The sequence below is a fragment of the Myotis daubentonii genome, chromosome 15 (assembly GCF_963259705.1).
Source record: "Myotis daubentonii chromosome 15, mMyoDau2.1, whole genome shotgun sequence".
In the NCBI taxonomy this organism is placed as follows: Eukaryota; Metazoa; Chordata; class Mammalia; order Chiroptera; family Vespertilionidae; genus Myotis; species Myotis daubentonii.
In genome coordinates, this window is record NC_081854.1 from 42462579 (window position 1) to 42488352 (window position 25774).

At 40.2% G+C, this 25774-nt stretch overlaps 1 protein-coding gene across 2 annotated transcripts in view; it reads right to left on the reverse strand.

Moving 5' to 3' along the window:
- PHLPP2 (PH domain and leucine rich repeat protein phosphatase 2) overlaps window positions 1-25774 on the reverse strand; it is a 72830-nt gene that overhangs the window by 35852 nt on the left and 11204 nt on the right. Inside the window, exons 3-4 of one of the 2 annotated variants that reach the window (XM_059667505.1) lie at window positions 10427-10560; window positions 4209-4399 (exon numbers count right to left, since the gene is read on the reverse strand). In XM_059667505.1, coding sequence (XP_059523488.1) covers window positions 4209-4399; window positions 10427-10560 — 325 coding nt within the window. Of the gene's footprint in view, window positions 1-4208; window positions 4400-10426; window positions 10564-25774 lie in introns of both variants that reach the window. The other variant, XM_059667504.1, reaches the window with a different exon arrangement.

Here is a 25774-nt window from a genome sequence, read left to right on the forward strand (position 1 = left end):
GGGATTGAGCCCGCAACCTGGGCATGTGCCCTTGACTGGAATTGAACCTGGGATCCTTCAGTCCGCAGGCCAACACTCTATCCACTGAGCCAAACCAGCTAGGGCTCTCACTTTCTTTACAAAAAGGCAATGGGAAAAATTCCTTAAGTGAGGATTTACACAAACAAGAAAGGTTAACTTGTCAACTTCTCTGGGTAATTGTTAATTTTTGTATTATATATGTTCGGACTACATTGTAAAATGTGCAACCTCAGAATTATTAAATATTCATGGTGAAATATTGCTCTCATCAATTTGTAGTGAACCTCTTTTTCCCTGTAATGCTTCTGCATTAGTCTTTTTTGGGAGGTAAGTTTTATTGAGGCACAATTTACATAAAATTTATAGATTTTCTTTTTTAATTCACTGGTTCTAAGTGAACAATTTGGTAAGTTCTTATAAATGAATATAGTTGTATAACCCCATCACCCCCCCAATTTCCCTTGTGCCCTTTTGCAGTCAATCCCCTTCCCTCCATAACCTGATAACCAGTCATTTGTTTCCTTTCATTATAGTTTTCTTGTCTTTTTTAAATTATACAAATGGAATCATACAGTAAAAAGAATTTTTTATACCTGGCCTCTTTCACTTAGATTAATGCTTTTGAGATTCATCCTTGTTTTTATATGTATCAGTAGTTCATTCCTTTTTATTGCTTAGCAGTATTCCACCATATGGATATACAAAATGTTCATTCACTAGTCAATGAATATTAGGGGCGGCTTGTAGTTTCAGGGAATTATTCACTTAAAGTCGTTATAAAGATATATGTTCATTTCCCAATACCTAGAAGAGCTGGCGGATCACCTAATAAGCATGTGTTTAACTTTCTAAGAAACAAATAAACAAAAAAAAGGTTTCCAAAGTGACTGCATTCCAACCAATGATGTATGTGTTCCAGTTGCTCCCCATCTTTGATAACGAGGTATTCATCAGTCTTCTTATTTTAGTCATTCTAGTGTAGTATCTAACTGTGATTTTAATCAGCATTTCTCTAATAACTAATGATGATGAGAATCTTTTCATGTGTTTACCTGCCATCAGTATATCTTCTTTGGTAAAGGGTCTGTTCAAATCTTTAGCTCTGTTTTTTACTAAGTTACTTGTCTATCACTGTGTTGTTAAAGTTCTTTATATATTCTGGATACAAGTCCTTTGTTGTATATATTCGTGTAAATATTTTGTATGTTACTATAACTATAGCAATTTTATTTTGGTTGCTATTTGATAGTGCAATTTTTACATCATTTCATGTTCAACCTTCTAAGTTTTAGGTTTCTCTTCTAAATAGCAAGTAGTAAGATTTAAATAACAATCTGATACTTGCAATTATTGTGATTACTGATATATTTGGATTTATTTCTATTACAACTTGTGATAACTTACCAAGCAATTTATTTTGCTTTTTTCCAACTCTTTTCCTGTCTTCTTTTAGCATTACAGGTATTTTATATTCTCTTTCTCCCCTCTACTTTTAGTAGTTATCCTTAAAATTTTTAAATGCATACTTAATTTTTTGAATAACGATGAAAGCTACTTGGTGTTTCTATTCTCTTATCCCAAGACTGCATCACACTTTATTATGGAACGTACCACCACATCCTGAATATTGTTCAGGGTAGTTTGTGCTCTAGTAGTTTAATTTCATAATTAAAATATATGTTTTTTTTAAATGTATTTCTTTATTGATTTCAGAGAGGAAAAGAGAAGGAGAGAGAGATAGAAACGTCAATGATGAGAGAGAATCATTGATCGGTTGCCTCCTGCACACCCCCCTACTGGGGATCGAGCCCAAAACCCAGGCATGTGCCCTTGGCCAGAATCGAACCTGGGACCCTTCAGTCCGCAGGCTGATGCTCTATCCACTGAGCCAAGCCGGCTAGGGCAAAATATATAAGTTTTTTAAAAATTTCATAATAAATATGTTTACCACATTTTATCAATTTCTGCATTTATCGTTTCTTATATAAAATATTTTCCCTCTGAATTTACTTTCCTTTGTTGTTCTATTTTTTCTTTTACTTTCTTTTCTTTAGGAGTGGGTTGTTTTTTAGAAGTACATCCTTCATTAGTTCTTTCGGTGAGAATGTCAGCTTATTAGTCTTTATCCTAAAATGTCCTATTTTGCCTTGACTCTCATAAGATAACTCAGCTGGCTATAAAACACAGGTTGACATTTATTTTCTTTCAGCAATTGTGTAGTCTTCTAGCACATACTTTGATGAAAAGAAGATTGTTGTTGGCCTGTCAATTCTTTGTAGGTAATCTTTTTCTCTCTGGAAGCTTTTATTATTTGCTCTTTGTCCTTCATGTTCTGCAATGTGTCTAGATGTAGATTTATTTTTATTTATCCTACTTGGTACACTATATATTTTTTATCTGAACACTCAAGTTTGTCTTTACTTCCAGAAAAATTTCAACCATTATTTCAACCATTATTGCTTTCCATTCTCCTCTACTCTCTTCTCTGGAACTCCTATTAATGTATACCAGCACCTCCTTTAAGGGCTCTTTTGTATTTTTATATGTGAAATTCTTCAGCACATCAATTAATTTATTAAGCTGTCAAACAGTAGCTTAAATACAGAGTCAGTCCATAACTGGTACAGCAGCTCCACAATGCCACCAGAGACCCAAATGCTTTCTACTTTCCAAATGATCACACTCCGCATATGCTTGCCATTCTCCATTACCATATGACTGCTCCACCTCCAACACTGGGCGACTGTGTTGGGAAGACAAAGTAGGATAAAGAGTCAAGCCATTCATGCCTGCCCCATTTTGAAGGGTTTTCCCAAAAGTCCCACCTGGAAACTTTTTTAAACTTTTGTTTATACTTGCAAGGGAGGTTGGGGAGGTTTTTTATCTTGGTATACTGCTACCCTAAACAAAATTCTGTTCTATTATGAGGAAAGAGAAAGAATGAGCAAGAATTACTTGAATGTAAGTTTCTTTTTTTTTTTCTTTCTTGCTCTGTCTCACGTTTCTTTCCCACCAATCCCCAACCTTGCCCTCACTCATTTTCTCCCTTTGGAGAAATTTTACTTACTTTCTTCATTCATTCCTTCAGCCCCCCCCAAGGCCAGAACCAGGTCTCATACTGGTGGTGCTGGGTTCCTGCCCCATGGTTGATATGGGAGTTACATACATTCATTCATTAAGCCAGTTGGAGCTTGATCATTTCCTGCTCACAAGCCATATAATTGGGTCCTCTCACTTCTTTGGGACCATAGACAGAAATCAGCCTTGGTTCCAGTGTCTGGTTAACAGTTTTGGTTTTTTGGTTTTGGTGTGTTTTTTCCAGCTTTCTTTCAGGAACAAAGACTACTACTCATCTCCTGGCTTCAAGCAATAAGACGGTGCCAAGTCCCTCATCATGAGCATAGCACTTTTAGACCCAAATACTTACAACAGCTGAACTCCTGGGTGGCCGCAACCTTTGAGACCCAGAGCCCAGAAGGTCTTCAGTTTCAGACCTACTCACCACTTACATTTTTATTCTATATTCTTAAGCCCAGCTATAACTTTTTTATATATTTATCTTTATATTATGCATATTTTATCTACATTGCTGTATAGATGTGCAGATTGGATGTTTCAAAGCATGAATTTACAGCCATTTTGTCTGGAGGCTCTCTTGAATTCAGATTGCCTTTGATGGGAAATTCTCTAGTATAGATGCAAAAAATGACGTCTCCATGCCTGCTGGTTGAAGACTTTTGACCGCCCCGCAGTCTGAATTTTAGTCTAACAAGGGAGAGAGGAGAAACTAGAAAGAATCTATATTGGTGATGGATAATGGCAGCTACTTCTAGTCTCCAAAAGCAGCTTCTAGTGTTAGAATCTTCTGTCTGCTCTTGGTGTTACTAGTGACTACCAATGGAGACATGAGTATCTTCCAAAGGACTCCACAACAGAACTTGGGGCATGGATACCATTTGGCTCTCCCATAAAGTCTGTAATGTAAATAAAGCTGCTTGGTGCTTAAATTAGCCTGACTCAGTTTTTTCATTTAAACCTAAGAACTCTTAAAGACCAGTTTTGTGATGTAAGCATTAACAATGCTCATATTGTTTTCTTTTAAAAGATGTGAAAAAGCTATAAAAAGCATATGATTTTTTAAAATTAAGATGATCAAATGAAGAATAATTCATCTTTGTGAGTCTTACCTTTCCCCCAACGAGAGGCAAAATGTGCATCTTTCCAGTTTGACAGTCCTTCACTGAGGAAACGATGAGGCAGGTGCCACAGAGAACAACTAGGCGTTCAGCCCACTTATGCAGCTGGGTTTTCCCCTTGCGTACATTATAGATGCCAGAGAGAAGGATTCGATCCAGTTGATCCATCTGGCATGGTTTCTCTGAAAAAAAAGAAAAAGAAAAAAAACAACAACAGTACTTTAGAAGCCACACTTTAAGTAGAAGAAAAACACTAAAAGGAAAAAAGGAAGTATTATGTGTCAACATACAGCAACCTGGTTTAGAGATGTAAGCAACCAAGCAATATAAGTATTACAAAATAAGATCGTAGCCCTGACTGGTTTGGCTCAGTGGACAGAGCGTCGGCCTGCGGACTGAAGGGTCCCAGGTTTGATTCCGGTCAAGGGCATGCACCTTGACTGCGGGCACATCCCCAGTAGGGGGTGTGCAGGAGGCAGCTGATCGATGTTTCTCTTTCACCGATGTTTCTAACTCTCTATCCCTCTCCCTTCCTCTCTGTAAAAAAATCAATAAAATATATATTTTTTAAAAATCTTAGTACTAAAATGTTATTCATCACTGAAGTTATATAATGGGAGTATATGAATTTTGGTTTAGAGAGCATACATAAGGGAGGCAACTGATCATTGTTTCTTTCTCATTGATGTTTCTCTCTCTCTCCCCTACTTCCTCGCTCCCTAAAAATCAGTAAAAACATATCTGCAGGTGAGGATTAAAGAAAAAAATTAAAAAGCACTGAACTGTATACTTTTAAAGGGTGAATTTTACAATATGTGAGCTATCCTATATATTAAAAGGCTAATATACAAATCGGCCAAATGGTGAAATGACCGGTCGCTATGACATGCACTGACCACAAGGGGGCAGACGCTCAATGCAGGAGCTGCCCCCTAGTGCTCAGTGTGTTCCCATAGGGGGAGCATCGCTCAGCCAGAAGCTGGGCTCATGGCTGGTGAGCGCAGCGGTGATGGCAGGAGCTCTCCCACCTCCATAGCAGTGGGACATCCCCCAAGGGCTTCCGGACTGCAAGAGGGCACAGGCCTGGCTGAGGGACCGGGACCCCCACTCCCCATCGCCCAGTACACAAATTTCATGCACCGGGACGCTAGCATCTCAATAAAGTTCTTTGATTTTTTTACCTCATTATTTTCCCCAAACCTGACATTGCTTTTATATTCCCCAACTTGGTTAACAGCATCATTTATTACAAAGTTCTACTAAATATAAAAATGGGACTTCATTATAGTTTATCATGCTTCTAAATTGCTTACCAATCTCTTTAAAGTTTACATGAAACAGATGTTGCAATTGATGCATAACTTTTTGTCTCTTTTTTTTCTTGGTTTTATTTCTCTATATATTTTATTACAGAGGAAACTTCTACATCTATCTACCACCACTCTCAGAAGGGAACATTAAATTCTGGTGGGGGGTTTTTTTTTCTCATTGAATTCACTATGTTTGAATTAATTAAATTCAATCAATTTGAATATTTTAGAAATAAAACCTTTAATACTTTTTTATTTTTCAGTTACAGTTGACATTCAACCTTATTTCATATTAGCATCAGGTGTACAGCATAGCGGTTAGGTATTTATATAATTTACAAAGTGATCCCTCCAACAAACATGCTATTTTATTATTAATTTTGGAGGCTTTGTAAACATCCAGAGTGCCTCAAGTCTCTAATCTTCTGAAAATGATAAAAATAAAAAAATAAAAAAAAACACAAAATGAGGAGGTTCAAATAAGAATTTAGAATATCTGATAGTTCTAATTTTAAAAACTAGTTTTTCCAGTCTCAAAAGCCAAAATTCTAAGTGGAAAATAAGGAATACTTTTAATATCCTTATATACCTATACTTTCAAATGTTCTAGAGAAAATGGATTGCTTTTATAATTTAAAAAACATTTCCAAAAAGAGAATTAAGGGCAACCCTGTGGCAATGAGTATCTCCACTGCCTATAGCATAACATCTAAATATCATTTTTCATTAAAATGAACCCTAAGTCCTTAAAAAATGTTCTATTCCTACTCTGAGTCAGACAATGAAAAGAATAGCTTAGGACATTTTGTTGTGTAAGAACTTAATGGAAAATCCAGAATGCTACCAAAGACTTTTGGAGTCATGTTGGAAGGACATAGGAGCCAACTGAAAAGAGCTCCCACTAGCAGAGATGGGAAAGCTGAGCCTAAAGAGAATGGCTGTAATGCGTTGAAATAAATATATACAAGCCCAGGAGATCATAATGATACTCAAAACAAACAAAGAATAAAAAATGAAGTCATCCAGATAGACTATGAATTTAAACTGAAAGGCAAAACAATAAATTTTTAGTGTTAAATTGCACTATATGCAAATGAAGTACTTCCTGGTTCTGATAACCTGGAGAAAGCACACTCCCCTGTCTCTCGCACTGAATGCACCTATAAATCCTGGACAGAAAACACATGCAGCAGCTGGATGAGGACCCCGAAAACTAAATAGTAGCGGGTAGGTTAGGGAAGAACAGAATTTGAAATACCACATAACCGGTGGTGAGCTTACACTTTTTCTTCCTCTGACATCCTCCAGCCAGGACTCAAGAAAAGCCCAAAACCCAGAAGTGGGCATCGGTGTGGACAGAGAGCTCTCGGAGAAGCCCTCAGTTCTTCCTTGAGGAGTGAGAAAAAGGTCTAACACTCAGAGAAAGTGGGGGAAATTCCTCATTTTTTTCTTGTTATGCCCCCTTTTGTTCATTTTCTCAAGTCTCATCACCCTGAATGACTGCAATGGTGGGGGACCCGGGCACCTACAAAACTCTCAGGGGGCCCTAACCGGTTTGGCTCAGTGGATAGAGCGTCAGCCTGTGGACACAAGGGCCCTGGGTTCGATTCCAGTCAAGGGCATGTACCTTGGTTGCGGGCACATCCCCAGTAGGGGGTGTGCAGGAGGCAGCTGATCGATGTTTCTCTCTCATCGTTTTTTCTAACTCTCTATCCCTCTTCCTTCCTCTCTGTAAAAAATCAATAAAATATATTTACCAAAAAAAAAAAGAAGAGGAAGAAGAAGAAAAAGGTAAAGATACAAACTATGAACAACAAGTACACATTTATCAACAAGTGAATCTTAAAAAATCAAGTGAATAAATAATCTGATGAACAGAATGAACTGGTGAATATAATAGAAACAGGGGCATAGAAAGGGAGTGGACTGACTATTCTCGGGGGGGTAGGGGGGGTAGGGGGTGTGGGGTGCGGGAAGAGACTGAACAAAAATCGTACACCTATGGATGAGGACAGTGGGGGGGTGGTGGAGGGGGGGACAAATGGGTGGAGGGGAGCTATGGGGGGGGGGGAAGAGGAACAAATGTAATAATCTGAACAATAAAGAATTTAAAAAAAAAAAAGAAAGAAAGAAATTGGGTGTCACCACAACATGAAGAACTGTATTAAAGGGTCGCAGCATTAAGAAGGTTGAGAACCACTGCTCAAGAGGCAGCTTCATCTCTGATGTTCTCTTCCCCAACTCCCTTTTTCAAACAACCATCAATTCTTACTGATTATTCCTTCAAAAAGTCTCGCATGTGAACGATTTCTTCCCATTACCCAGTTCAGACCCCTATTAGTGCACATCTGAATTATTATCACACTGCAGCCTGATTCATCTTTCTCTGGCTCACTTGGATCCCATCACTTCCTGCTACTTTCTGCCAAATGAAGGCAACATTCTGATATTGCTCTTAAAGCCCAAAATAATCTGGACTCAAATTATCTGTGATTCACAGAACATACCTTGAGATGTCTAGTCTCTCATCCCATGTCCTCCTTTTCCTTTCTGCTTACTGAAATTCTATCAATTTTTTAAAGAACCAACCTAAATTCTACTTCTTCATAAACACTTCTCTGATTCTAGAGATCTTCCTTACTTTTCAGAGAATAATGATAGGAAACTTGTCTATCAGCTATCAAAATATATCGTAAGGGCATATTAATTAAGAACAGTTTTGGTATTAACATAAGACAAATAGATGAACGTTAACTGGATAGAGTCCAAATATAAACCCTGCCTGTATGGGAATCCATCTATATATATAAAAGCCTAAGCGACTGATCAACCATTTGACCATTCGACCAGTAGCTGTGACACGCACTGACAACCAAAGGGCAGATGCTCAACGCACAGGCATGGAAACATGGAACAGACTGATAAATCTCAGAGGGAAGCGGGGAGGATGGGAGGATGGGAAAGTCTTAAGATCTTATAAGCATACTAGAGACCCAGTACACAGATTTGTGCACCAGTGGGGTCCCTTGGCCTGGCTTGTGAAAATCGGCTGAAACCGGCAGTCCGACATCCCCCAAGGGGTCCCGGATTGCAAGAGAAAGCGCGCCAGGCTGAGGAACCCCACCAGTGCACGAATCCGTGCACTGGGCCTCAAGTTTAATAATAATAATAAGGTGATATTTCAAATCAGTAGGAAAAGGGTGACCTATTCTATAAATGTTAGGACAACTGGCAATCTATTCATAGAGAAAAAAGGAAAGTTAAATCCCTACCTCATATTTAAAACTTTAAAAGTACTGGAAAAAATATAGAATATGTTTATGACCTATTATAGAATAGGGAAGAAATATAAATGCATAAAGGAAAAGACTGATTAAAATTTCCATACAATAAAAAACAGTAAACAAAATTAAAAGACAAGTTATAGGCTGGGGGAAAAGTTTGCCTCAGACATGGTACCAAAGGATGCATATTCAGAATATATACACAAGTCCTTTAGATCAACATAAAAAATGACAACAGAAATTTGCACAGAAGTATCAAAGGAGAAGAAATGCAAAGATCCAATGAAAATATGAAACAACATTCAACTATGCCAGTAACCAGGGAAAATAAAAATTGAAAAAACACTGAGACCATTTTTTATTAGGTTCGTAAAAAAATTTAAATGCTAATAATATTAAAAAGAGATATTGTGGGCAAAGGTGTAATTTAACATACTGATGGCATATAGGTTTGTTCTGCTGTACTAACAATTAATGTGTGTTTTTTTGTTTGTTTTTGGTTTTTGTGTGTGTGTGTTTTTATCAATTAATTGTAGGTGCCACTGCACTAGGACCAGCCAACAATTAATGTTTTAAATGTAACTATCTTATGACCCAATAATTTCATGTTCCTTGAAGAAACAAGGTGCACAAAAAGGCAATTGTGCTACAAAAAAAGCAATTTTACTACAATGATGTAATAGTAAAAAACTGGAAACAATGTAAACGTCCATCACTAAGGAAATGGTTATAATACATACAATATTCAATACTATGAAACTTAAAGAAATGAATATAGAAGACAGCTAAGGAAAAATCTCTAAAACATACTGTTGTCTGCATCACTAAGACCAATACCAAATGATAATATTTATGTAAATAAAATATATTTCTAAGAATACACATTCATAGGAATAAAATTTAAAAAATTCTGAACAGGTATATACCACATTGGTAGTAGTGATTATCTATTAAGCAGTGAATGGGCTTGGGAGGTGATTATAAGAAATTAAAACACTACTTATAATAATAAAAGTGTAATATGCTAATTAGACCAGACGACCATCTGGGACCACACTATGACACCCACTGGCGCCAGGCCAGCCAAAGTGGGTGCGATGCGACTGGTCGGGGGCTCGGCCATCGCCCCATCACCAGGTCTCTACTGAGATAATAAATATTTATTATCATTTTAAGTCACTAAGCTTTGAGGCAATTTGCTACATAGCCAATTACACTTTATCTATAGATATATGTTTACCTTTTGTAAATACATATATTGCCTTTTAACAAATAATGTGTTTTTAAAACTTCTTGCCCAAACATAATTTACTCATTCAAATTATATTAAAGCATGATTTCATCAAGATTCTGACAAAGGTAAAAAATAATTATTAAGTCAACAAAACACTTTTTGTTTAAAAGAGCAAAAATAAAAAGGAAATATATTTTTGGCTAATTCTTCTAAGTCTTCCGTTAACCACCACCCCTTGTTTATGTCGTTTAACTACATTACTTCATTGGCTTAAAAACAGATTTTAATGAAATACTTTTTAAAAGCTGAAGACAGACAGAGGCATAAATGATCCACTGAAAAGCAGTTAGCAAAGTCACAAAGCCACTGATAAGTTCTTACCACCATAAAAGCGAAGCATGCAGCCGAGGTCAGGATTTGCTGCCTCCTCCTGTATGCGCACAGGGTCGTCATAGCCCAGCCTGGATAAGTAATCATAAACTATCTGAAGAGGTCGTTCGGTGGGTTCCAGTCTCCTGCTTGCACAATTCAAAAGAAAAGTATTTAGTAACTAATAAAAATGCTTCATCTCATTTTTTAAATCTTTTATTATGTTTTAGATGTTCAGTTCTTTATCAAGATCTTCTTTAATATCATATAATCTAAGTAAGCGGTGCTGAAAGTTTTTGGTCCCATTATCCCTCTGTGGTCTTTGAGGACCCCAAAGAGCTTTTGTTTACATAGGGGTTGATTTCTACTGAATTAAAAACTAAAATTAAGAATTTCCAAACTTTTGTTTATTCGTTTCCTGATTTTTTGTTTATTCATTTTTAAGCAACAATAAACCAATGATGTTAACATAAATAATATTCTTTGAAAAATATCTTTTCCAAAATGAATCAACTCTGGAGAAAAGAATAGCACTGTTTCACATTTTTGTAAATTGCTAATTAAATAGAAAGCAGCTAGATTCTCAGATCTGCTTCTAAAGTCAATCTGCTATGGTAACATGCTATTTACCCTCTAGAAAACTCTTCTGTACATGCATGAGAGACTGAAAGTAAAAAAAGAAAATCAATGTCTTATTATTATTATGAAATAGTTTTGACCTCACAGATCTCTTCAAAGAGTCTCAGGGACCCCTACAAGGTCCATTAAGAACCTCTGGTCCAAACTTAAAGGCGGCAAATTTATGAGATATAAAAGATTATACATGATCATATCTGATTTCACATAAGCTACACACACAATTAGAGCTGCAGACTTTGGATTGCCTACTATTTTCCAGGAACTTTGTATTTCCATTGGCTTCATAGTCACTTCTTCCAAAAAAATTAGGAATAAAATGGCCCAATAAGTCCCCAGAAATCATTATACTGCATGATCCTGACTGAAAGCTAAAATAAAATCAGAATGTCGAGTAACCATTCATGGCTCCTGGTGACACGGCATATTTTAAATCACAGAGACTTAAAATACTTAAAAATATTTAAAAAACAAAATTATCAATATGTATTTTTATGGCCAGGGCTACAACAGTAATAAAAACAAGACAACTCGTGGCTAAGAGTATAGGCTCCCAAAGTCAGTTCTGGCACTTAACTACATGCCCTTGGACAAGCTGTTTAACCTCATTGTCTTAAATTCTTCATCAGTCTAATGGAAATAACAACAGTACCTAACTCATGCAGTTGTTTTTAAATTTATTTACTTACAACAAGATATTACATAGTATGTAAAGTACAGTACTTAGAAAAATACCTTGTATGTAGTAGTGTTCAATAGCATATCAACAATTAATATTTAAAAAATCTTAGGACTGGAACCAAATTTTACTTAGAATAAAAACAGAATATTCCCCACCTGAAAGAAACAAAAAACAGGTGTAGGAAAGTCTATGTATGCTCAAACGGTTTTGAAGAACCTTAGTCTTTATGTCTTAAAAGGATTCTGTTCAGAAAACTTAAGAATTGTATTAATTAGAAGCAACACAATACACCTCCCCAATCATGGCAAAAATATATGAAGGACAACTGTTTTGTGGTTAAAGAACTAGGAAATACTGTTGCCAGTAAGATTTAAGTAACAACATGAATGCTACAAAGCCGAAGGTTAAGAAATGCATCAAAATGACAACTGAGGAAGGAGCCCGGCCACAGGGGCGCAGGGGCTGAGCATTGACCTTTGACCCAGGAGGTCACTGTTCCATTCTCTGTCAGGGCACATGCCCAGGTTGTGGGCTCAGTTTCTAGCAGGGAGTGTGCAGAAGGCAGCCAATCAATGATTCTCCCTCATCATTGATGTTTCTATCTCTCTCTCCTTCTCTTCCTCTCTGAAATCAATAAAAACATATTTTAGAAAATGATAATTGAGGAGTGGAAATCATACTGATGAGCACAAGAAAATAAACTAAACTAAGGCTAAAATAAATAAGATAAAATAAAACAATCACCTGGCCCCTCTGACTGCTCAGTTCAGACTTTTATTTTCCATAAACTCGGAACTACTACATGGAGAATGACCAAAGAACTAAAAGCCTACGAAGACCAATAAATGTTGAATTTAATCGAAACAAAAAATAATCTTTTCAGGATAAACACATCAATTACAATTAATCTCTAGTCAGATAAAATAAAAATTCACCAAGGGCTATGACAGTAGTAGGCATTTTCACCACACAGTGGTAGAATTCTTCTAAGAAAGATGCATTTTAAGAGCGACTTCTAATAAACTGTCTCCTGGAAAAGTCAATTAGCCATGTAATATGAAAACCAACTGAAGGGTTAACTTGAAGACAAAGAATCCAAGGGCGTAAAGAGCTATCTGTATCTTCCAGTGTCAAAAGGAATTAGATTTACTCTGGATTGCTCCAAAGAATGGAACTAGGAAGAATGAGAAGTTGTTGCACAGGTAAACGAGTTAAAAATGAGGAAGAATATTGGAGCTGTCCATAATGAAACAGACTGCCTCTCAAAATAGCTCACAGAGCTAGGAAGCCATCTGTCACCAATATTTTAAAAGACTCCTTAAGAATCACATTTGGCCAGCTCATCTTTAGGGTCTTTTAGAACTCAAGCGTCTATTCCATTCCCAGGATATCTTCCTAATATAACCCTGCTATTATTTTTGGATACAGAGTTTCATGTATTTAGATATCAAAATTCCATATAATGATCACATATTCAGGACCAAGAAATAATACTTTCAGGTTAAATCTCACTAGCTCAATTTTTCAACTTCTCTCTAGAAAAACCAAGGGAAATGGAAACATCCTAATTCTAATATTCAAATGATCAAATTTCCTTTCCTAAAAAGGCTCTGTAGATTGATGTATTATAGAACTATACACCTGAAACCTATAGTTTTATTAACCAATGTCACCCAATAAATTCAGTAAAAAATAAAATTTAAAAAAAAGCTCTGTTGATTTTGAAACCTCTCTATATTATAATTTCCACCTAAAGAAAGTATTTTCTCTGGTGGGAGAAAAAAAATCAAAAGGATCTTCACATCTGCTCTTACTAATTTAGCATAAATGAGTAAACAAGAAATATTTCAAGAACAGCAAAAACAAGTAAAATGAGGGACTAATTCCATTTACTTATTAAACTCATCTGCTTAAAAGAGTAGAGAGTAAAGGGGAGGGAAATGCTGTAATATGCTTACAGATCAATTTTGTGTTTCAAAGTTCCAAAAGTTTAACAGGCTGGTAATCAGCTATTGTTAAAACTCTCACATATCAAAGGAAAATTATACACGGTACTGTTAAACAGGTGTAGGAGAGAGTAATGTTGGCAATGAAAGGATCACAACACTCAGCATTTGAAATATTCTAACTTGCTTTAAAGAAAGACAGTAAGACTACTGAAATAGTCTTAGTTTGCTTCTAAGGTTTCTAGGAGCTACCATGTCCTTGTGAAACTGAATATATATGCATATGGTTATTTCTCAACCAATACAGTAATGCTATCAACACTGGTTTATAGTTCTTAGCTAATAGTAGCCAACAGTTATTTTAAATAGTAGTATCCACAATTAAGAGAGGAATAAATTTCATTCCAACTAACATTTCACAAGAATTTTTAGTTAAGGCCCTAGCCCAGTGGTTGGCCCCTTGAGTGTGGCTCTTCCACAAAATACCACGTGCGGACATACATGTACAGTGCAATTGAAACTTCGTGGCCACACTCAAGGGGCCAAAGAGCCACATGTGGCTTGCGAGCCACAGTTTGCTGACCACTGACCTAGCCGGTTTGGCTCAGTGATTGGAATGTTGGCCTGAGGTGTGAAGGGTCTCGGGTTTCATTCTGGTTAAGGGCACATACCTCAGTTGCAGGCTTGATCCCTGACCCCAACCAGGCTGAGTGTGGGAAGGCAACCAATCAATGTGTCTCTCTAGCACAGTGATGGCGAACCTTTTGGGCTCAGCGTGTCAGCATTTTGAAAAACCCTAACTCAACTCTGGTGCCGTGTCACATATAGAAATTTTTTGATATTTGCAACCATAGTAAAACAAAGACTTATATTTTTGATATTTATTTTATATATTTAAATGCCATTTAACAAAGAAAAATCAACCAAAAAAATGAGTTCGCGTGTCACCTCTTGACACGCGTGTCATAGGTTCGTCATCACTGCTCTAGCATGTTTCTCTCTCTTTCTCTCCTACCCTTCCCCTCTCTCTAAGAAATCAATGGGAAAAATAACCTCAGGTGAGGGTTAACAAGAACAAAAAACTGTTATTAATAATAGTGAGAGGCAAAAGTTCATATTACTGAAATCCAAGAAAGGGAATAATACATTATATCAATGACCCTAACAAAACAGTGCAGTGCTCTCGACATCAAATTCAGACTAAAACTCAATCCCTGGCCACCTATAAAGGTAAAATCTGCAAATGTTAAGATCAGCAATATAGATTAATAAGACAAACAGCAACAATAAGGATACTTCAATGTCTACTCCATGACTGATAATAGGCTAGAAGTGTTTTACATTTTACAAGGCTATGCCTATTTTGCAAAAAAGAAAAATGCGGCTCAGAGAGTCACATAATTACTACATAATGGTATCAAGGTTTCCACCTGTGCTGGTTTCATTACAAAACCTACCTTCTTTTAGGCAAACCACATTATTTTACATAGTTAAAATAATTTACACAGAAGAGAATGCAAAGCACTCCATATGTTAACTTATACCAAAGAACCTAAAAACTTGTTTTAAATTACTGTGTTCCATTAAGTCTAATACACTATCATTTGAAAATCTGAAAAATACGCTGTTTTTGTCCTGGCTTGTATAGTTCAGTGGGTTGGAGGATCGTCCCATATACCAAAAGGTTTTGGGTTTGATTTCCAGTCAGGGCACATACTTAGGTCACAGGTTCAATCCCCGGTCGGGGCATATAGGAAAGGCAACCAATTGATGTTCTCTCTTACATTGATGTTTTTATCTTTTTTTCTCTCTCCCTAAAATCAGTAAGTATATCCTCGGGTAAGGATTATATATATGCTATTTTTTATGCATCACTGTTGTACAATAAAGAATCTTAGTAGTGTTTGTCCCTGGTACCTGGGAGGGAGATTCTAAATCCTTGGAATTTCCTGAGTAATGGCAGTGTTTTATTCATGAGCCCCTTACATCACCCCCTGAGTTTACACTAAGAGATATGATGACTCAGGACAGGGGCTGGTCACCAGAAAGAGGATTTGGTTGGAACTAGGAGCCAGCCTGTCTTGGGAGAGGAGTGAGGGCTGGAAGGTGAGTTCCAAGCACATGATCATTCAAGTCTACCCAATAAAAACTGTATCAAAGTTCCATGGAGCTTCCTGGTGAGTGAACGCATTAATGTCCTGGGGATGGTGACATGGGAGTTGGGAAATAAGTTCCACCTTCAGGACGCTTATGTGTCTGTCTCTTCATTTGGCTGGATGGGTCCTGATTTGTATCCTTTCTACTAAAACTGTAATTGTAAGTGTATGCTGTCTTGCGTTCTCAGCCGTTCTAGTAAATTACTGAACTTGAAGGGACCAAGGTAACCTCCTAACTTGTATCCAGTAGGTCAGAAATGTGGCCAGCATGTGGAGAAAGGGCAATCTTTTTGGGGACTATGCCCTTTAACTTATGAAGTCTTTGAAAACTCTGGTGGTTAGTGTCAGAACTGTATTGTAGTAAACTTGATGGTACTGCAATAATCATTAATAAAATAAAAATGCTGCCAATTAAATTATGACCCACCAACAACTCTAAAACATAAGCTGATTTCATAAGTATTAAAATATAAAAACAAAAAGAATTTAAATAAAAACAAATTAATGTATAACACATTCTTTTGTTGTTGTTGTTAATCCTCCCCCCAGGATATGTTTAGAGAGTGGAAGGGAGCAACGGGATGAGAAAGGGGGGGAGGGGGGGAGGAGAAACATCAATGTCAGGGAGACACATCCATTTGTTGTTTCCAACACATACCCTGACCAGGGCCAGGGATCGAACCTACAACTGAAGTATGTGCTCTTGACTGGGAATCAAACTCGAGACCCTCCGATACCCCGGCTGATGCTCTAACCACTGACCAATGCTGGTTAGAACTATAAGTCATTCCTTGAAAGTTTTAAAACAGTATAGAAATATGAAGCACAAAACAAAATAATCTTTTTCCTTCTTCAGTGATAATTCATTCAGAACATACTTTTTTTTTTTTAATCCTCACCAGAGAATATTTTCCCATTGATTTTTAGAGAGTGAAAGGGAGAGGAAAAGATAGAAATATCAATGTGAGAGAAACACATCCATTGGTTGCCTCCTGCACGCACCCCGACCAGGGTCCCGGCCGGGAGAAGCCTGCAACCGAGGTACATGCCCTTGATCTGAATCGAATCCAGGACCCTTGGTCCGAAGTCCGATGCTCTATCTGCTGAGCCGAACCAGCTAGGGCAGTATATATTCTTGATATAGTAGGCAGTTAGACATAAGCAGATTAAGAAGGATAGGTCAGGTACTGAAGGTCACCAGGAAGGAAAGCCCCAAATGCCTAGTAACTGGGAAAACAAGTATTGTTGATGGGACCTCTCCCCCAGGTGACCTTTCCTCCCTAGTAAATCACTGGTCATGCAGTTTAAACCTCTGACCTTTCATATCACTGGTCATGCATTTGGGACTCTCCCTTAACCTTTCCTCCCCAGCACATTGCTCATCATTTGGTAGACTCCCTGAGAGGAGGAACAAGTGGCCGGAGAATAGTCTCATATGATTCCCATACAAGCCCTTACACCACCACTCCCTTAAGCCCTCAGGACAATGAGGCTCTGACCTGCAACAAATAATCCCAGAAACAAAGCCTTGGGATTGTTTATGGTAGGCAGCTAGACAGATGTGAGCAGAGTAAGGAAGATGGGCCAGGTACAGAAAGCCCTGGGTGCCTAACAACTGGGAAAACAAGCCCTAGACGGTTTGGCTCAGTGGATAGAGTGTCAGCCTGCAGACTGAAGGGTCAGGGCACATGCCTGGGTTGCAGGCTCGATCCCCAGTGCGGGCGTGCAGGAGGCAGCCGATCAGTGATTCTCTCATCATTGGTATTTCTCTCTCTCTCCTCCTTCCTCTCTGAAATCAATAAAAATTAAAATTAAAAATAAAAAACTGGGAAACCAAGAACTGGCCCCCCAGGGTGACCTTTCCTTCCCTAGCATCTCCCTGGTCATGCAGTTAGGACCCTCCCCTGACCTTTCCTCCCCTGGCATGTTGCTAGTCATGCTGGTTAGCCCCCTAGAGGGGGCTGGAGAATAGCCCTTAAGCATTAAGCCCCCAGGACTTACTAGGTTCTGACCCGCATCAAATACATGTAAGCCTCAGTTGTGTTTTAGCTCCAGACCCAGAAAAATACCAAAATCAAACAAGCAATGCCATGACTGACATCATGACCAATCAACACTAATAAAAGAGAAAAATGGTAATTGGCGTACGAGCTACCCTTTTCATTGGCTAATCAGGGCTATATGCAAATTAACTGCCAACTAAGATTGGCAGTTAACTGTCAACAAGATGGCGGTTAATTTGCATATGTAGGCACAATGCAGGGAGGCGAAAGGGAAAGCAGGAAGAAGCCCCCTGCCACTGACAGTGATTGGAAACCCAGGGGGGAGCTAAGAGCTGGGGGGCAGGGCAAAGGCGGCCCTGGGGCCGCCTTTGCCCTGCCCCCCAGCCATGATCGGAGAATCAGGTTCCTTTTCCGCCCTGGCCAGTGATAGCAGGAAGTAGGGGTGGAGCCAGCGATGGAGCTGGGCATGGTCGAAGCTGGCAGTCCCGGGAGCTAGCGGTCCCTTGCCTGGGCCTAAAGCGAAGCCCACGATCGCGGAGCCGCTGCAGCTGCGGGTCCCCGCTGCCCGGCCGGACGCCTCAGCCAGAGGCTTCCTGCAGGGGCAGGGGCGGAGCCCGCACGATCGCAGCACCCCCCGCTGCCACTGCAGGTCCCCGCTGCCCAGGCCAGATGCCTAGGCCAGAGGCGTCAGGCCTGGGCAAGGGGCCGATCCTGCGATTGGAGAGTGATGGAGGTCAACGCCTGAGGGCTCCCAGTATGTGAGAGGGGGCAGGCTGGGCTGAGGGACACTCCCCCCCACACACACCCAGTGCACGAATTTCGTGCACCGGGCCCCTAGTATATACATAATCAGAGGCTTTCCCTTCCCCTGGCTGCCAGCACCGGTTTTCCTCTAGCACCCGGGACCCAGGCCTTCGCTCCGGACGAAGCCTTCAGTCTTCACTCCACCACTTCGCCCCTACATATGCAAATTAACCACCATCTTTGTTGGGTTAATTTGCATACTCTCCTGATTGGCTGGTGAGTGTAGCACGGAGGGGTGGTTAATTTACATGTTTGTCTATTATTAGGTAAGCCTAGAGGCCCAGTGCACGAAATTCATGCACTGGGGTGTGAGGGTGGGGTGGGGCGGTCCCTCAGCCTGGCCTGAGCCCTCTTGTAGTCTGGGAGCCCTAGGAGAATGTCCGACTGCCATGGAGGCAGGAGAGGCTCCCTCCACTTCCCTCACCAGCTGTGAGCCGGCTTCTGGCTGAGTGGCGCTCCCCCTGTGGGAGTGCACTGACCACCAGGGGGCAGCTCCTGCATTGAGCATCTGCCCTCTGGTGGTCAGTGTGCATCATAGCGACTGGTTGTTCTGCTGTCGAGCCAAAACCGGTTCTCAGCCATCCCTCGAGGGATCCTGGATTGTGAGAGGGCACAGGGCAGGCTGAGGGACCCCACCAGTGCACGATCAGGGTCAGGAAGGGATGGGAGGTTGGCCAGCCGGGGAGGGACTGTAGGAGGGCTCCTGGTGGTCAGTGCACATCATAGTGAGGGGTTGAGCAGCCTTAGCATATCATTAGCATATTACGCTTTGATTGGCTGAACAACTGACCAGACGACCGGACACTTAACGTATTAGGCTTTTATTATATAGGATATCAGAAGCCAGATACATGAAATTCATGCATGGGTGCAGTCCCTAGGCCTTGCCGGCAATTGAAGCGCAAGCTTATGCTGTGGAAGGGCAGGTCCCAGCTGACCTCTGGGCCCTGGGCAGCACCTGGGCCCCCGGGCCCCTGCGCACCCCCCTCTGCCTGAGTCAAGGCGCCAGAGTCCACACGTGGGGATGTGGTAAGCATGGTCGGACGCCAAGGGCCGGGGCACAGCATGGACCTCTGAGCTGCCCAGCAGCGCCAAATGAAAGCCAGGCAGGCAGCGTGTTCTCTCCCGGCCGACCGGACTCGCAAACTGGCTCCCGAGAAAACCGATGGGGAGCCCGATCAGCTCACCAGTAAGAGACCACACGGGTGCGGGGTGGGCTCCTCATAGGCGCCCAGTACCTGAGCACGGGGCTTCCCCAGCACACGAGCCCTGGTGTCCTGGGGGAGGGTAGCAGGGGAAGTGAGAGCAAGCTCAGGAAACATCCTGCATTCTCACCACACCTCCGTCCCCATCACCCCTGCCCCTGGGTCGCAGCCCCCAGCCCGGGCGCCACATCACTGACACCCGCCATGTTCTGTGCCGCCCTCTGGTGGTCAGCGCATGTCATAGCGAGTGGTCAAAATCCTGGTCTCCCAGTCGAACTCCCAATCGACCAACCACCCGAGGGGGCAATTCACATATTAGGCTTTTATTGTACAGGATAGTAAACAAAATTTTAGTGACTTGTAAGAGGTCACCCAGCAAGTCACCGACATAAAAGGAAATAGAACTCAGGATCCCAAATTCCTAGGGCATTGTTTTCTGATACACATATTATTGTTTCTTAGCTTATCTTAAAAGATAGTCTATCAAATACAGAAATCTTTGTCATTTTGATGACTAAGAATTAAAGCAAATATATCATCATGAGCCAAAGGGCATTCCATTTTATCACATCTGATCTTGTTACAACTTCCTAGACAGAAGGCAATGATTACACTAAGCTCCACTAGTGAGTCATTTATCACTGAGGCAGTTCAATAAAAAAGACTGACCAACTATTACCATGTAAAAAGCAATGGACTGCGAGACAAGACACTGTGTTCCAACACAGCACCAGCACCAGGAAGCTGCAGGAATGTGCTTACAGTCTGCCTCTCCGGGACTCTGTTTCACATCATAAAACGAAGGGACATGGTCTCAGTGATTACCCCTTGGGAAAATCACTGGCCTTCTGGGCAAGGCAAGTCTTTGTTGTGTAAGACAGTCCCACATATTGAGGACATGAAGGCTCTTTGGCCCTTGTCCCCCAAATGCTGGTAACTCTCCCCAGTAGTTGTGACAACCAAAAAACCCTATCCCATACATATTTCAAAATGTTAGAAAGGGTGGAGGGTGGAAGGGCTATTAGGTTAGGATAGACTTCCTTTCCCTAGAAAATGATGTCTCTCGGGCTCCCTCTTCAAGTGCTAAAATTCTACAAATTAGTAATCCTTCAATTTTACTCAGGTGACAAGTCCATGACTGAAAAAGAGTACCAAAAGAAGGAAGTCATGGTTGATTTGGAAAACATATGATGCAACTTTAGTCCCAGTAATCTCATTTCTAGGACCAAGTCCAGGAAAATCAACAATGTAAACATTTATGGGCAAAGGTTTAGTTATCACAACACTAGTTCTAAGAGTCGAATAATTTGAAACAACCCAAACAGGTAACATTTATTGAGCACCTATTTGATGCCAGGCATCATTCTAGGTACTTTACTTCCTTGCTCCTCTAAGTGTGGCACATCACTAAAGAGCCTAATACAAAATTTCTGGCCCCACCCCAGACCTACTGAATCAGAATCTGTATGTTAGCAAGCCCCCAGGTGACACTAGAGTTTAAGAAACACTACTCGCCCTAGCCAGTTTGGCTCAGTGGATAGAGCGTCGGCCTGTGGACTGAAGGGTCCCAGGTTCGATTCCAGGAAAGGCATGTACCTGGGTTGCAGGCACATCCCCAGTGGGTTGCAGGAGGCAGCTGATCCATGTTTCTCTCTCATCGATGTTTCTAACTCTCTATTCCTCTCTGTGAAAAATCAATAAAATGTATTTTAAAAAGAAAAAAAAAACACTACTTGATAAGTATTAATTCATTTAATCTTCATAACATGTATAATTTATCCTTAAGACAACTCTATAATGTAAATAATATCATTCTTCCTTTTACAGATTAGTAAACTAAGGCACAGAGCATTATGTAACTTGCATAGTAACTGTCAGAGCCAGGAGCTAAACCCCATGCACTCTCATTCCAAAATCCAAGCTCAACCATTATTGCATATTATTTCTCAATTTTAAAACAGTATCTCCATAAAATGGAATATTCTGTAGCAATTAAAACTGCTTGGCTGCCGGGAGCTGGTCCATCCTTGCTGTTTCAAGGGACCTGGCATATATGGCATACTTTTCTTAATATGTTTGCTCACCTTCTTGGCACTATGTGTTTTAACCAAGGTCACCTCTGAGAAAGGTTGTTTCCCCAGGTAGGGATTTTCCCCTGAAGTTAGGGAGGGAATAAAACCCCTTAACTAAGTGCCAGGTGGGTAATTAATCACTTTAACTACGAACAATCATGCTTAAGCTACATAATCTTTACTCCCTGGAATGGAGATAAGAAACGCCCTAACCTTTGGAATAGAGATTGATGGGATTGAATCAACTGGTATAAATACAGATGTAACAAGACAGAAAGACTCAGAACTTAGAACAGAATCAAGAAGACAGAACCTACACGGAGCCTAGAGACAGAAGAACTTTGCTGGAGAGAACATGCCAGAGGATCCTGGAGAGGGACTGGCCTCGGAGCCTAGAGACAGAGCCTAGCGGGAGAACATGGCAAGGGATCCTGGACTGAACCTGACTACAGAGATTGGCAGGAGAACCTGACTGGAACCTGGACACTGAACCTGACTGGAGAGCCTGGACAGAACCTGGCTGGAGAACCTAGCGAGGAACATGGCTACAGAACCTCGCTGGAGATCCGAAGCAGAACCTCTCTGGAGATCTCAGACAGAACCTGGCTGGAGATCCGGGCTAGAGATCCTGGCTAGGCTGCTGATCAACTGAACGCTGTCTCCGTATCATTCCTTCTTCGCCGACTCCGTCTACACCTTTGGGGACCCCTGGACCCACTGGGGTTGGACCCCGGCACTTGGCCAGAAACTGCATTTGGTTAGAGCACTGTTCCAAAATGCCAAGGTTGTGGGTTCTATCCCCAGTCAAGGCACATACAAGAATCAACCAATGAAAGCATAAATAAGTAGAACAAAAAAATCAATGTTTTTCTCTGTCTCTCTCCCCCTTCCTCTCTAAAATCAATAAATTTTAAAATTTTAAAAACAACAAAAAACTGGTATCTAAGGAATTTTTAATGACACAAGAAAATTAATTGAAATAAGCAGTAAATAAAATTAAATATATGGTATGGCCCTAAATATGTAATTTTTAAAAAAAAAATTTAATTGATTTCAAAGAGGAAGGGGAAGAAAGAAACATCAATGATGAGAGAGAATCATTGATTGGCTGCCTCCTGCACACTCCCCACAACCTGGAATCTAACCGTGAACTCCTGGTTTATAGGTTGATGCCAACCACTGAATTACACCGGCCAGGCTCAAATACAGTATGTAATTTTTAAAAGTTATACACACCCTCACTTTCAAAAAAATCTGGGGGAAAAATGTTACCATGGGTAGGCAATATATGGGATCTGGTGTCAGAATGCCAGAGTTCAAATTCCAGCTCTACCACTTATATATAGCCCAGTGATCTTAGGGGACCTTTCTAAACCTCATTTTCCTCATCTATAAAATGTGATCAGTTGCCTCCTGCACACCCCCTACTGGGGATGTGCCCACAACCAAGGTACATGCCCTTGACCAGAATCGAACCTGGGACTCTCCACTGAGAGAGATTTATCTCTCTCGCTCTATCCACTGAGCCAAAATGTGAATTATATTTACCTCACGAGATTGTTGTAAGGATTAAATGACATTATCTACAATCATTAACCATTAAAAATTATTTCTCTTTACACTTTTTCATTTTTTCTAAAATTTCTACAATGAATACCTATTACACTTCAGGAAGCAGCAAAAAATGGTCCATTATGAAGAAAGTACCTTTTCCTCTAATTAGATAATGTAAGACTGAACTCAAGCAATTAACCGTTGAATAAGGCAGTTAAAAGTGATCTTTAAATAAGTATGATTTAATAGTGAAACTGAGTAAGGGACACCATGCCAGTTTCTCCCTGGGAGGGCCTCTACTCAGAACAAAGTCCACCATCAATCTTGAATGATTTAAGCCAGGGGTCCTCAAACTACAGCCCACGGGCCACATGCAAATACAAATATCGTATTTGTTCCCGTTTTGTTTTTTACTTCAAAATAAGATATGTGCAGTGTGCATAGGAATTTGTTCATAGTTTTTTTGTTGTTGTTGTTGTTTAATATATTTTATTGATTTTTTACAGAGAGAAAGGGAGAGAGATAGAGAGTTAGAAACATCGATGAGAGAGAAACATCGATCAGCTGCCTCCTGCACATCTCCCACCGGGGATGTGCCTGCAACCCAGGTACGTGCCCTTGACCGGAATCGAACCTGGGACCCTTCAGTCCGCAGGCCAACCCTCTATCCACTGAGCCAAACCGGTTTCGGCGTTCATAGTTTTTTTTAAACTATAGTCCGGCCCTCCAACGGTCTGAGGGACAGTGAACTGGCCCCCTGTTTAAAAAGTTTGAGGACCCCTGATTTAGGCCATTCCAACTGCCTGCAGTACCTCCCTGACCTTGAACAGGTTGCCTGACCTCTCATAAAGCCTCAATTTTCCTCATTTGAAAGGAATGATATATTACCTCCCTTGGAGTTGTGAGGATTTAATGAAAAAATGTGTAAAGTAAACACATTGATGGAAAAAGAAAGCACTTAATGTCAGCTAAAATCTATCATCATCATCATTCTTTGGCTGAATGAGACATCTTGAGCTCCTACTTCAGCAATGAAAATACATTCATTTTTTTCAAACCACAATTCAATAGTGTTTTCATTATTTTCCAATCAATTATATCTTCAATAATTATAAAATTATCAAGGCCACAAGGCTAAAAAGGGGCAAACTCTCCACTGTAAGTAGTTTAGATTCACAAAAGTAAATTACATCACATTTGGATTCTTCTTTTTCCTACTTTTTTCTTTTCTTTATTGATTAAAGTATTACATATGTGTCCTTATCCATCATTGTCCCCCCCACCCCCACCCCTGCTCATGCCCTCACCCCCCTGTTGTCTGTATCCATTGGTTAGGCTTATATGCACGCATACAAGTCCTTTGGTTGATCTCTCCCCCTTACCCTCACCCTCTCCTGCCTTCCCTCTGAGGTTTATAATGAACAACATAAACTGATGAACAAAAACAGATCCAGAGATAGAGAAGCATCCATCAGACTGTCAAATTTGGATTCTTAATTAACTAGTAAGCCAATTCAAGTGGGGTTTCCTCTACATTGTTAATATCTTTGTACGCATACACACTAGTATACAAATGAGTAAGTCTTACGTTTAAATATATCAACTCCATCAACCACTACCAGCAATATGTAGGTCAAGGCTTTCCACCTGATAAAATTAGATCAGAATCAGTATTAAGATTTAGAAGAGCCTAAGGATCACCCTGTCTGATCCTTTCATTTTACGAATGGATTTAGGAAATGTAGTTAACTGGTGAACAAGGAAAACATTCAAATTCTAATCTTTTTCAGGAATTAGTCCAAATCCTAAAAGGAACACATACTAAACCTGTTTAGATTTTTAAAAATGACATCAATTTTTAGCTCAGTTAAAGGTGTTACTATCATTACCACATTTAAGGTGTAAGTGGAAGCTTCCTTTCTCACTTTCAAACTGAACCCACAGTTTTTAATTATTTTAAGATATTTATTTATTACAGAGAAGGGGGGGAGAAAATCATGGGTCAGGCTGACAGGCCGTAAGCCAGGACAAGTGGAACAGGGAAACTGAGACAGAGAGTTGAACAAATGGGCAGAGCGAGCAATTTACAGCAGATACAGACGGTCACCTCCCTAGAAATAACATCTAGGACTCAGCTGTATGTCAGATCCAGACCCAGAAAAGCAGCAAAACCAGATGGATGACACTAGGACCAGCTGCAATGATAATGATCCTCTGCCCCGACACTGACCAATCAGTGGAGACCCCACCCTGAAGGAGCACTCCTAGAAAACGGATGCATGCTCTACTGAGACCCTCCCTT